The sequence below is a fragment of the Podarcis tiliguerta genome (genome assembly GCF_965153285.1).
Source record: "Podarcis tiliguerta genome assembly, chromosome: 6".
NCBI classification, from domain to species: Eukaryota; Metazoa; Chordata; class Lepidosauria; order Squamata; family Lacertidae; genus Podarcis; species Podarcis tiliguerta.
Window position 1 is genome coordinate 33,434,474 of NC_139539.1, and position 12,217 is coordinate 33,446,690.

At 42.0% G+C, this 12,217-nt stretch overlaps 1 protein-coding gene across 1 annotated transcript; it reads left to right on the forward strand.

The window, feature by feature from the left end:
- Nucleotides 1-3,767: 3,767 nt before the first annotated feature.
- LOC310679355 (mitochondrial glutamate carrier 1-like) lies at nt 3,768-11,770 on the forward strand. Its single transcript, XM_083444554.1, has 9 exons — nt 3,768-3,899; nt 5,111-5,236; nt 5,708-5,763; nt 6,259-6,349; nt 7,154-7,272; nt 9,204-9,405; nt 9,495-9,649; nt 9,936-10,011; nt 10,678-11,770. The coding sequence occupies exons 1-9, from the start codon at nt 3,880-3,882 to the stop codon at nt 10,835-10,837; spliced, it is 1,005 nt and encodes a 334-aa protein (XP_083300680.1). The 5' UTR covers nt 3,768-3,879; the 3' UTR covers nt 10,838-11,770.
- The last annotated feature ends 447 nt before the right edge of the window (nt 11,771-12,217 follow it).

Below are 12,217 nucleotides of genomic sequence, written 5' to 3' on the forward strand. Positions count from 1 at the left end.
AGGGATCGCCCTCGGGGTCTGCCTCAGACCGCTCTTATTGGTGGGACGATCGACCAGAGGAGCAGTGGAGCAGGAAGTGGCTGGGGGGTCCTTGGCAGGCAACGACCCCAGAGGTGACCGGGGGAGAGATGGACATGGACGTGCTGGGGGAGGACCTTGGGTTCGAGCACGGCGGCACAGAGATGGAAGCAGAGGAAATCGAAGTCGGCGAGAGCACGGAGGACGAGCCGGACTTATCCGGCTGGATGCACGCCAAGGGGGACGAACTGTATCCGCCATTCACCCCCACAACGACGGAGCACCCAGCACCCACACCTGAAGGGGGGGAAGGGGGGGCTTTGAGGGGGGGGATGGATGTCAGGGGTTCAGGAGCAGAGGCACAGGAAAGGGAGGAAATGGAGAGCGAGGGGGAGGAGTCCGAAGGAAATGTCAGCGATGACAGCGGTTCGAGGTCTCTGAGTCTTTCCAGTGAATCGGATGATTCACAGAAAGGGGCTCCCATGGTCAGGGCAAGGGGGGTGCCTAGGGGGACACCCCAGGAAGAAGGGGCCAGAGGGGACTCAGAGAGCAGCAGTTGGAAATCCGGACCAGCGTCCACACCAGAGTGCAGTAGGGGGGAGGAGTCCCAGGCATCGGGATCAGGCGGCGCGCTGCCAGCGGGAGAACATGAGGGAGGATTGACCACGCCTCCGTCGGGGAGCGAGGAAACGGTCAAGAGGAAGGTTGAAGGCTGCGCGCGCCAAGTTCAAATGTACAGGAGGGCGGCACAGTTGGCAGCCCGGATAGGGAGCCAGGTCCTAAAGCCCACCGAAGAGAGCGGGAGGAGTCAGGGGGGTCAACGTCTGCGTCGGAAGAGTCCAGGAAGGAAGGGACCCCGGGGGGTAGCAGGACCCAGAGGAGGAAGGAGAGACGGAAGAGGTGGAGTAAGGTTAGAGTCTTAAACTGGTGTACAGGGGGCGGAGATTCAGATGGAGCTTCGCCGGTCTGAACCCTAGACGTAGAGCTGGGACGCTGCGGATTGGAAATGGAAACTGTACTTCAATAAAGACTTTTATACATTACTACCGGCTAGCGTTGGTCCTCTGTGAGCTGGGACCAGGAGCCAGCTCTGACACATACGCTTCAGGTTACAGACTCTGCTAACCCAGAAATAGTACTGAAATAGTTAAGAACTTTGCTTCAGGATGACAACAGAAATCGTGCTCCGGCAGCGCAGTAGCAGCAGGAGGCCCCATTAGCTAAAGTGGTGCTTCAGGTTAAGAACAGTTTCAGGTTAAGAACGGACCTCCGGAACGAATTAAGTACTTAACCCGAGGTACCACTGTACTTGTATGTAGACCATCGTTGGGTGAATTTGAAGGAAGCAGCCGTGGACAGGGCTGAAATAAGCTATCATTGCTGGGCTCATCACTTGCAACCCTGTACATGGCGTCCTCTGTTGTACTCCCAGCAGAAAGTCTGCTGGCAAAATGCTTCAGAAAAAAATAGACTTGACTAGAAAGTTCTAACCAATTCAGAACCAACTACTGTTGTTCTAACTACAATACTTCCTACTTCTGCCTCCTGCTGCTGGAAGGAGTGAAATTTCATGCATATAAGTGTTAGTGTGTCTCTCCCCGCCCAAATTGGTAATGGCCCAGAACTGAGCCTTGGAACCAGCTCAGAACACGCTGGGCTTGCCTTGCATTCTAGAAGTTGAGTCCCATATCTATTTCTCATTAGTATTCACTTCTGTTCTGATGAAAAGTGGCTTCAGAGCACAACAGCATCTCTTACCACTTTCCTGCTTCATCTACAGTCAGTAGCTTCCCCAGGTTTTGTGTATTGTACCTGCTCTGGGGTGTATGTGTTAAGGGAGGGATAGTACTTCTGGTGGGGGACAGGTCCTACTGCTTCTGGGGTAGTTTGTCCATCTTTGATCTCCACCCTGCACTCAGCTCTCACCTGTGGCTCCTAGAAGCTGTCAGAATGCAACAACGGCCACACCCCAGGAACAGCTTCAACTGGCCAGGTAAACCAGGTGAAGATAGCCTATGGGTCTCAAACCCTCCCTCCATCCAGAGAAGCAAGAGTCTTTATTGGAGTTCAAGGACATATTCCAGCCAGGCAACAGCGCTCCAGGGGAGATGCAGGGCCACTGAGGGGGTGTGGCCAAGGGAGAATTTTAGGGGCTAGGTAAAGGCGCACAACCCTAGAGTCTGTCAAGACTGGCCCGTACAGGCAGGGGTACCTTTCCCTTTACCTTTAAAGAAGCCTGAGGGGTTGCATTCAGCCCCTGTGCCTAAGATTCCCCACCCTGCTCATGTGGTACTGGTATGTTGTTTCTGCTTTCACCCTCCAACCACTATTATTTTGCAACTGGCTCCAGTTGGTGGACTTCAGGATTTTATTTTATTTTTAATAAAAGGTCCTGCAAGCCCTGAGCTAAAAGCACACTGCACAGACAGAGAGAGTGGATTTCATATCTTACCTCCCTTGGAAGTTGAGAAAGAGTTTCAGGAGCAGTGGAATGTGAATCAGCAGGTTTCAGGATCTCACATATCCAAATAATTGCATTTTAAATAATATTTTGCTATGAGTTTTATTTATTTATTTGTGATGCATGTGTTTTTAGTATTGCTTTGCTAAATTGCACCATTGTGGGAATTTGGTACAAGAAGAATTGACAAAAGAAATATGGGATGAGCAAAACAGAGATCACTTTTTATTGTTTTTCTTAGGCAAGAGCAATTATATAATTACAACTGCCTTGAGCAGTCACGGGAGAGGATAAATCAAAACTGTCGCTCTAGTTCTTTGCTGTTGTACAAAATTAAAGAGCCTTTTTTAAACTGGACACTTTAATGCCGCAACTGAAATTTCCCTGTGGGCTTTACAGACTATGCGTATCAGATGATCAGATTGTAGGCTAATAATATCTCACTTTTTGTGCAATGTACTCTTCTCTGATGTTAGTAATAGGAACTCTACCTCCAGGCTGGTCATTGCTTCTTGGTCATTTGCTCTATATTGCATGACACCCCCGGTGGGCACTGGGAATCCCAATTACTAACTTGGCTGCCCATGTGATAGTGGCATTGCTCTGACACATTTTAGCATGGTCTTCCGTGGAAGCACTGGTGTGTTGTCTCATCATGGGAATGGGGAACCCCAACTACTAACTTGGCTGCCCATGTGATAATGGCATTGCTCTGACACATTTCAGCATGGCCTTCCAGGGGTACTTTCCATAATTGCCCTAGGAAATATTATTAGTATTTTCTTCCTCTTCACAGATATGCCCATTCCTTGAAGTCATGCAATGCAATCCTGTGTATGTTTATACAAAATTTGCTTTACTCCCATTGAGTTTAGTAGCACTTCCTCCCTAGTAAGTGTTTTTGGATTGCAGCCGAAGTTACTATTTTTTCATTTGTGCTAATAGTACATTATGATTTTAAATTGTTTTGTGCATGACTTCTCACCCTCAACCCTATGTCACTAAAGATACCATCTTCCCTATAATGTCACAGTTCCTCAGTCATTCCTACATCAATATAATATATTTCAGTTGCATCTCTTACGGTATAAATTAATCACCTAGGTATTAATAACGGATGATGACACTTGGTGTAACAGTAGTGGTTAGAGGGTATTCTGATTTGTCATACTGAATTTGAGATGCTGTGAGCTGTTTGAAATGCCGGTATGGTGAAACAGCCAATGAGATAACTTTGGATTATTTATAGGACCACTGATGGATTTTAAAGCTTCAATTCACTCTGCAGATATTAGACAGAATTGTCTCCTTGAGGAACCAACTTCTCACCATCGGCAGCTTGTATTACTTACTGACCAAAAAGATCTTGGAGCACTTTTTCCTTTGTAATCCCAAAGAAGATGGCTGAGAAACAGATTAGGTATGTGTCCTTCCCAAGTTTTTAGAAATATAGTGAGCCTCGAAGCAGGCATTGGAGAAACAGTGCAATTGATTTACAGAATGAACATGACAACAAATGCTGCAAAATGAAGTATGTAAAATGTTTGGTTTTTTATTTTATTTAATTTGAGGATGGCCATTTGTCCAGTCTAATTTTAATTTTATTTGAATTAATTTTGGGATGCATTTTAATTGATTGATTGTTTATGCATATTGTGTTTTATATGATTTTAGCTGCTCTGAGCCCAGCTCCAGCAGGGGAGGGCGGGATACAAATAACTTTCTTTCTTTCTTTCTTTGATCAATAGTTTTATAACAAATTTCAAAGACCTGTTTTTAAAAATATTTGAGATTAAATTGCAACAAAGATGTATTTAAGAGCAGTTATGATGGTTATTCTTACATACCTCATAATAGCTAGAAGTATATATACTCCTGAGGAATAACTTCATGTGGTCTGAAATGTAGCAGGGCAGCTCTCTTCATTCCATAAATAGTCTCTCTTGTCTCTCTAGACTAGGTGGAATGAGAGACCCAAAGGAACCAGTCTGATTTGACATGGAATAGAGTAAGGGAGACAAGAAAAGAGAGATTGTTGTGGCAGAGAGTCATAAATGTAATGCAAGGCTGTACATATGATGCAGCCCTAACATGCAAGAGTCTCGGTATGATGTGCTTATACCGAGCACATAAGAAGCTCTTTGAGGGATGTACATACATTAAACACATACTTAGAAACACTGCATGCTATGGACTGTGTCCAACACTGCATGAGTGGACTTCTGTTTGTACAACTGGACTTCTCCCTGTACAGTCCAAAAATACATTGTAAAAGGTCCCCAAGACTCTGGAACAGATTTTGAGGGTGAGGGGACTACAGGGGAAAGGAGAAGAGAAGGAAGTTCCATTGTGTGAGTGGAACAGCAGCCTTGGCTACAATCCTGTATTTTTTCATGTATGTCACAGATGTGTACCATTGTTGCATATGAAGTGTTCTAAAAGCTTTATTGTAGCAATGCTGAAAGCAACACATAGTCTGTGGCCAATCTCAAGGAAGTCAGAATTTGCTGCATCACAGAGCTGAATTTGATATAAATGAAATAAATATACACCATAACTCTTCTCTAGCCCCTAGTTCTGGAAATTCTTGATTCAATTGCATACAATGGAATTCTGTTTTCTCTTGTTCAGTTTGCCCGCTAAACTTATTAATGGAGGAGCTGCAGGGATCATTGGCGTTACTTGTATATTTCCAATTGACCTGGTTAAAACCAGGCTACAGAATCAGAGAAGTGGACAGCAAGTCTACAAAAGCATGTAAGTGATCACTGGAAATGTATTGCATCTAGATTGACTTAATATTTGAGCAGCTCTTTCACCATTTGCAAGTACCTACGGATAGATGTAGGTGTTGGGAAAGTAGAAATCCACAGTTATTAATGGAATGATTCCATCAAGTATGGGTCTTTATCTGCATGTATAAAATAAAGAATAATGTACCAGTGAATGAAATAAGGTAAATAGAAAATGAAAAAAATTACTGTAGCCTCATTTTGAATACTAGAGAACAATAAAGGTTATAAATAAGCAACTATATGTTGTATTTAAGTAGCTATAATGAGGTATTATTTTATTTTTCTTCATAAAATACATACTATTAAGGCTTGATATGATATATTTTTTGTAGTATATATTACATTGGTCACTGCTGCTAAGCTCTAATATCAAATATGACAAGAGTATCTTAGCGACAGGTAATCTCTGACTATAGGGTTGTGTCTTGATCAGGTTGGATTGTCTAATGAAAACCCTGCGTTCAGAAGGCTATTTTGGAATGTACAGAGGTAAGTCTTTTCCTTGTTTTTGTAATGGCTGTAACTAACACAGTTATACTGCTTCATGATAATTGGGGACTTATTCATTGGGGTCTCATCCATTATGATTAGGGACTCATCTTGAAAGGTCAGAACTGGAGATCTCAATGTATTTACTAGTGAGTTGGCTGCATTGTTTCTGGAGCTTACTTTTAAGTAAACATTCATAGAGCTGTGCTCAGACATTTGAAACAAAGATGTGCAAAATGAGATGCAGTCTGCTCACACAACAGGATTTCCATTTGTTCTCCTTCTGCCACAATCTGCTATTGCTTTTAAGATTAGAGTTTTGTAAATGACTATATAACTCCAGTAGTAGTTTCTGGGCTATTTCCAATAACTTTGAAAACTGGAATCTGAGTCCCTGCCACAATAAACAATGAGGGATACCTATAATCAAAATATATTTTAAAACAAAGAAAATCTCGTAATTTCAATTAAGCTTAAGTGTGTATTTATTTTTAGGTGCAGCAGTGAATCTGACCCTTGTAACACCCGAGAAGGCTATCAAACTGGCTGCTAATGACTATTTTAGGCACCTTCTTGCCAAGGATGGGTATGTTAACTTGAGATACTATAGCTGTCTCATTTGTACTGTACATAAGTTAAGTCTGTGTTAGTTGCGGACTCCATTACGTGAATGTGACAAATTGTGCAAAGCTCATTAAATAGTTTTTTGATCACCCTTGAGAGCACAATGAACAATAATATGTTGATAGCAAGGCATGCAATATTACGAATCTTCTGAATGACCAGAAGACAAGTAATTATTGAAAACAGAAAGCAAAACTTACTGTGCGCTGGATGGACTACTTTGAAGGGCCAATGGGCTGGAAGAACAGGTCATCTTTGTGATGCACATAATCTAGCTCGTTCTCATGACTTCTGCAATGCACAATCATTTGTGCATTTCTATCCCAAGCCACTCCTTCATTTTCTTGATCATTGCTACCTCCCAAGTTCTTTTGCTGAACTTTGTGAAAATCCAGATATTGCAAGGAGGATCTTTGCAAAACTTCATGATTTCAATAACTTGCTGCAGGATGGGCAGGGAAAGGGAGGGAAGATCTAACACAGAGCATTGACATTCCAATATGCAACTCTATATGGACTGACAAAATCTTGTGACTTTGATTGCAAACATAAATATTATAATCCTATGACCTGATGGGATATTGACTGCAAGAAGCTAATGTGTCATTTTCAATGGGTTTGATTCTCAAAGCCCCTTGCTAGTCTGAAGATAGTCCTTTATACAGCCTTTTCCTTTTCTTGGATATTGCATGCTTGTATACTTTAGTGTTTAAAATAATATTTTTAGTATAAATAATACGTTTAATAAATACTCTTTTTATTACAGGGTAGCCCTTTCTTTATCTAAGGAGATGCTGGCCGGTTGTGGTGCTGGAACCTGCCAAGTTATTATCACCACTCCAATGGAGATGCTGAAAATCCAACTTCAAGATGCAGGGCGACTAGGTAACAGTTCTTGCTTATCATCTCTGAGAACAGGTTCTTGGATGATCACACAAAGCTAAAGTAATGGACGCCTGGATGGTTAAGTCCAGTCAAATTTGACTATGGGGTGCAGTGCTCATCTCCACTTTCAGGTTGAGGAAGCTGGTGTTTGTCATCAGACAGCTTTCTGAGTCATGTGGCCAGCATGACTAAACCGCTTCTGGCACAACGGGACACCATGCCGAGTGCCAGGAAATGCCATTTCATACAATAGTCCAGTTCACACATAACACTAAGCCAAACTATCTAACTATCAACATGTGAGTGTGCAAGTACTCATGGTAACAATCATGGTCACTTCACTCTTCCCCAAGTCCTACTACTGCTAGGCTACCTGAGGCTAAGCTATGGTTTGGCTTAGCATTACTTGTGAACCTGGACTTGTAGTCTGTAACAGGAGACAAGGTGCAACTCCATGTTGAGACATAACACTAAGCCAAACTAAGCAAGACCCAGGGGAGGAGTTAAGTAGCTGCAGTTTTTGCTGCAAGTACTGAGTACATATGCACACACCATGATTTGGCTTGCTGTTATGTACAAACTAACATGAACTGTTGAACAAGAGATGTTAAGTTTGGCGTAGGTTTCAATTACCATTAGTTTTGGCTGTCATAAGCTAGGTCAGTAGTAGCTTGGTGGCTTGTAAAACAAGAACAGGGATTGGGAATAATATTGTCCCTACCCATGGTGTGTGTGTGTGTGTGTGTGGGCAGCATGAGTAAGTGTCTGGTATTTTATCTCATCCTGCTATGGATGGCGGCTGCAGAAAGTTATGTACCATAAGGGATCATTTGAATGTATTGCCTAATTGACAAGAAATGGTAATCTAAGGCACAACAGTGCTTTAATCAGTTCCAGAACTCAGTAATGCTTCTAAGTTATTGAGCCAGATAAGTGAAAAAATTAGTATCAGTACTGTGTTATCTGTATAGGAGCAAAGTCTTATGTAGGCAATTTATGACCCAGAAATATGGAACACTGTTAAAGAGCAAGGCAAGACACCAGAGGTCAGCACATAAGCTAGAGCTCCCTGCTGTGCAATCAGGATTTCAGATTGCAGGGGGAACCTATGTGCATATAACAGACTCCCTTCTTCAGACCTTCCCTCAGCTCATAGATGGCAAGGCCAATAGGCATGGCCTGTTCCATGTGGTTGCATCAACACTTATCTTTTGCCCCATGCTTTCCAGGCACAGGTCTGCACTTTAAAGCTCTGTGTCCAAGTGCTTCCCCCCACCCCTGAACTTTTCCTCAAAAACCCACTATTTAAAGCTGAAGCTCAATGAATGGCAATTTAGGTTCTCAACAGATTGTCGTTAGCTTCTATTCAGCAGTAAAGAGCAGGTTTTCACGGTGAAGGCTCCAGAGCAGAAAAGAAAGTGCACTCAAACCTTGGCTCCCAAACGCCTCCATTTTGGAACATTTTGGCTCCCGAAAGCTGAAAACCTGAAAGTAAATGCTCCAGTTTTCCAACATTTTTCGGAAACCGAACATCCGACACTGCTTCCGCTTGATTGCAGGAAGCTCCTGCAACCAATCAGAAGCCGCACCTTGGTTGTTAAACATTTCGGAAGCCGAACGGGCTTCCAGAACAGATTACATTCAAGAACCTAGGTTTGACTGTACTTGGATACAGAGCTGTAAAGCACAGGCCACACCTGGAAAGTGTGGAGGAAAGGTAAGAGTGGATAAGCCCTTAGAATGTCCAAATAGTGCTTATGTTTCACTATCACAGAGCTGCTTATAGGAGTTACAGGAGTTGAAGAGATTTCCAGGGATCAGACCTTCAGGTAATCAGATTTAGAATGCATCTCAGACTTGTATATATTTAGGGTGAAATCATAAATTTCAGGAGACCAATGAGCCTGACATATTTTTAATTGTTCTTTCAGCATCTCAGCAGCTTGTGAGCAGAGTTCCTTGTTCATCTCCTGGGTGCAAGCTTCTAGCTGTCAGCCCTGTTCTAGCCAGAGCATACAATGTAGGACCAATTGCCTTTCCAAGGAGGATATCTGCCACACAGATAGCAGTCGAGCTTCTGCATACCCAGGGCATTAAAGGACTCTACAAGGGTCTTGGAGCCACCTTGCTGAGGTAAGGATGGAACATCTTGTCCTTCCCATTCCCAGCCCAGTTTTTACAGTATGTGGCTTTATAAAAATGCAATAACTCTTGTGTTCTAGGGATGTCCCATTCTCGGTCATCTATTTCCCACTGTTTGCCCATCTGAACAGAGCAGGACACAATTCCCTGGAAGAGAAAGCCCCTTTCTTTCGTTCTTTTCTTGCTGGTTGCATGGCCGGTTCAGTGGCAGCTGTGTCTGTCAATCCCTGTGATGGTAAGAGAATATTTATATCTCATCTCTTGTGTATTTCTGTGTTTCATGTATTTCATGCTTCTCCAGACAGTAGTTATAGGGAAATATTGGGGAAAGTGGGTTTCCTTATGAATCTCTGGAAGCTACCCTTCCATCTGTTAGGGCTTTCTGTGTAGGGAAGCTTTTTGTCTTCAGAATAACAGTGCTTTAATAAATTTAGAAAAGAATGAATATGCTGTAGTCATAATGTTGTCAGGCTTGCCTGCATTAGTATTCTAACCTGGCAAACAATATTTTTATTTTGCAGTAATAAAAACTCGTCTTCAGTCAATGGGCAAGGGAAGAAACGAAGAGAGTTATAATGGAATTATTGATTGTGCACGGTAAGTAATAAAATCACTGTGAATAACTGACTGTTCAGCCAGAGTGTAAGCAATATATAATGTTATGTTATAATGTTAAACAGTATGTTAAATGTGGAGGAGGTTTCCTGTTTGAGAAGACATGAAAAGTACTTACGTGCATTCACACTAGGCCTTTTAAGCTGATCTTCAGACATATGAAGGCAGTTTCCCCTAATTTGCCACTGTAACCTCTACAGTCAGAAGGCAGCTGTGAATCTGATAAAAGTAGGAGTAACTGGTTGACCCTAAGCACATGGCTATAGCATTTGAAAGCTACTTCCAACATGCGTTATCCTGGAATATGTGCTGAAGGGCCAGCTGTCAAATATCACAACCATTGCTTGAAGTATAACCATACAGAAATGGTTTTCAGTAGCTTCCATATGGAAGCTATACCCTTTGAATTGGCCATAAACTTGTAGGAATCATGCCAATTTCTGGTGTGTTCCTTTCTCTTTTAAGACTTCTTTTTATAGGGTGAGAGATGAATTACAGCCGCAGGAGGGAATCAGGTCTTCAAGTTTTGGCAGGAGAATGCATAGAGATTTTTGGGTGAATGTTCAGATCTGGACACAGGAGTTGTGAAATGATACGTGCAGAATTTAGTAGCCAAGTATATATCTGGTATTGTTTTCTCTCTTTCAGGAAACTTTGGATGAAGGAGGGTCCCTTAGCCTTCCTTAAAGGGGCTGGTTGCCGAGCCCTGGTCATTGCACCTCTTTTTGGTATAGCTCAAGGTATTTACTTTATTGGTGTTGGAGAATTTCTTATTGAGCTATACCAGTATGGAAGACTTTCTCCCTAGACTTCCTCCTTGTTCTTTGGACCTACTGGAATGAATCCAAAAGAATCACCAGACAAGACACAAGAAAACAGTGAAATTTCAGATTGAATTATCAGTGTTTCTTCTGTCAAAACTTAGACTCAAAGCCAAGTCCACCTGAGCTCTTAATTGTTATCAGGTTTTGGAGCCAGACTGACTAGGCACATAGTTCTCTAATGGTAATGTGTCTCTTTTTCTTATGAAGTAAAAAGCTAAGAGTTGTGACACAGTAGGACAGTCATCTGAATATGTAGAATGCAAGATGCATTCTGGGAGTTAGAAGAATGAAGCCTCTGGTAACGGAATGGCAATGGCCACTTTTTATTAAGCCTGGCTATGGGAGGATGTATCAGAAAACCTTTTTTATGAGTGGAACAGGAAAAGAAACTTTAAACAAAATTATTGGGGGAGGGCACTTGCAATCGTTCCAAGCATGTCAGCAAAGATTTTAAAAATGGGAACAAATTTTGTGAATTTTTTATATATGTCTTTTATAACTTATAACTTTACATAGAGTAAAGAATTTGGTTCCTGTGGTGACTGCTAAATACAGAGCAATACAATACAAGGGTTAACAGGTGAAGGAAGCAAGGTAGGCTATCAACCCTAAAGGTTTTCAGAAATGCTCTCTGGAACCTAGTTTTAGGGACTAGCGATCTCTGTAAGCTACATGTTGTGCAAATAAACTGCTAAGCAGTTTTTCTTGGGCTGTTGCAGCTATGTTTTTGTAAAGCTATATTGTAGGTTTTACTGTTCATAATTACCAGTAACTACAAAATTTCTCTATCAAAGGTGTGTGTGTTTTCTAATGAATTATAAGATGGTCTCTATACATACCATGAATAATGTGTTGGCAGCGCAAGAATGATCATTTTTCTTTGCTCTTATCCTGACACAATAAAATGGTTCAGACCAGTTCTGTGTGTGTTGTCTTTCCTGTGACTTTGCTAAGTACCCTTTGATATTTACATGTGTTATTGACAACTTGGGTGAAACTCTCTATTTTTCTTAAATCGCTTATTCTTCTATCATCACACATTCTTATGAATACATTTCTGTAAGCCTTGCCAATTTTCTAAATGAATTGAAATGACCCCAGTCTTCTGAAAGACCTGCTTTATCCATATAGCTCACTAGGCAACCACCTGTCACTATATCTGCTCAGCAGAAGTAGCTTTTGCTATGCTCTGGGTGATGGTTCAGTTTCTAGCTATACCATGCCTGCCCCCCCCCCCCCGCAGTTGTCTACCTTCATTATACACATGATTATTTTATATGGCTAATTAACAGTGTTACAATGAACACAACTGGCACTCTAGTCCTAGTCCAAAGAAAACCAAGAGTTCTGTGGTACCTAATTTA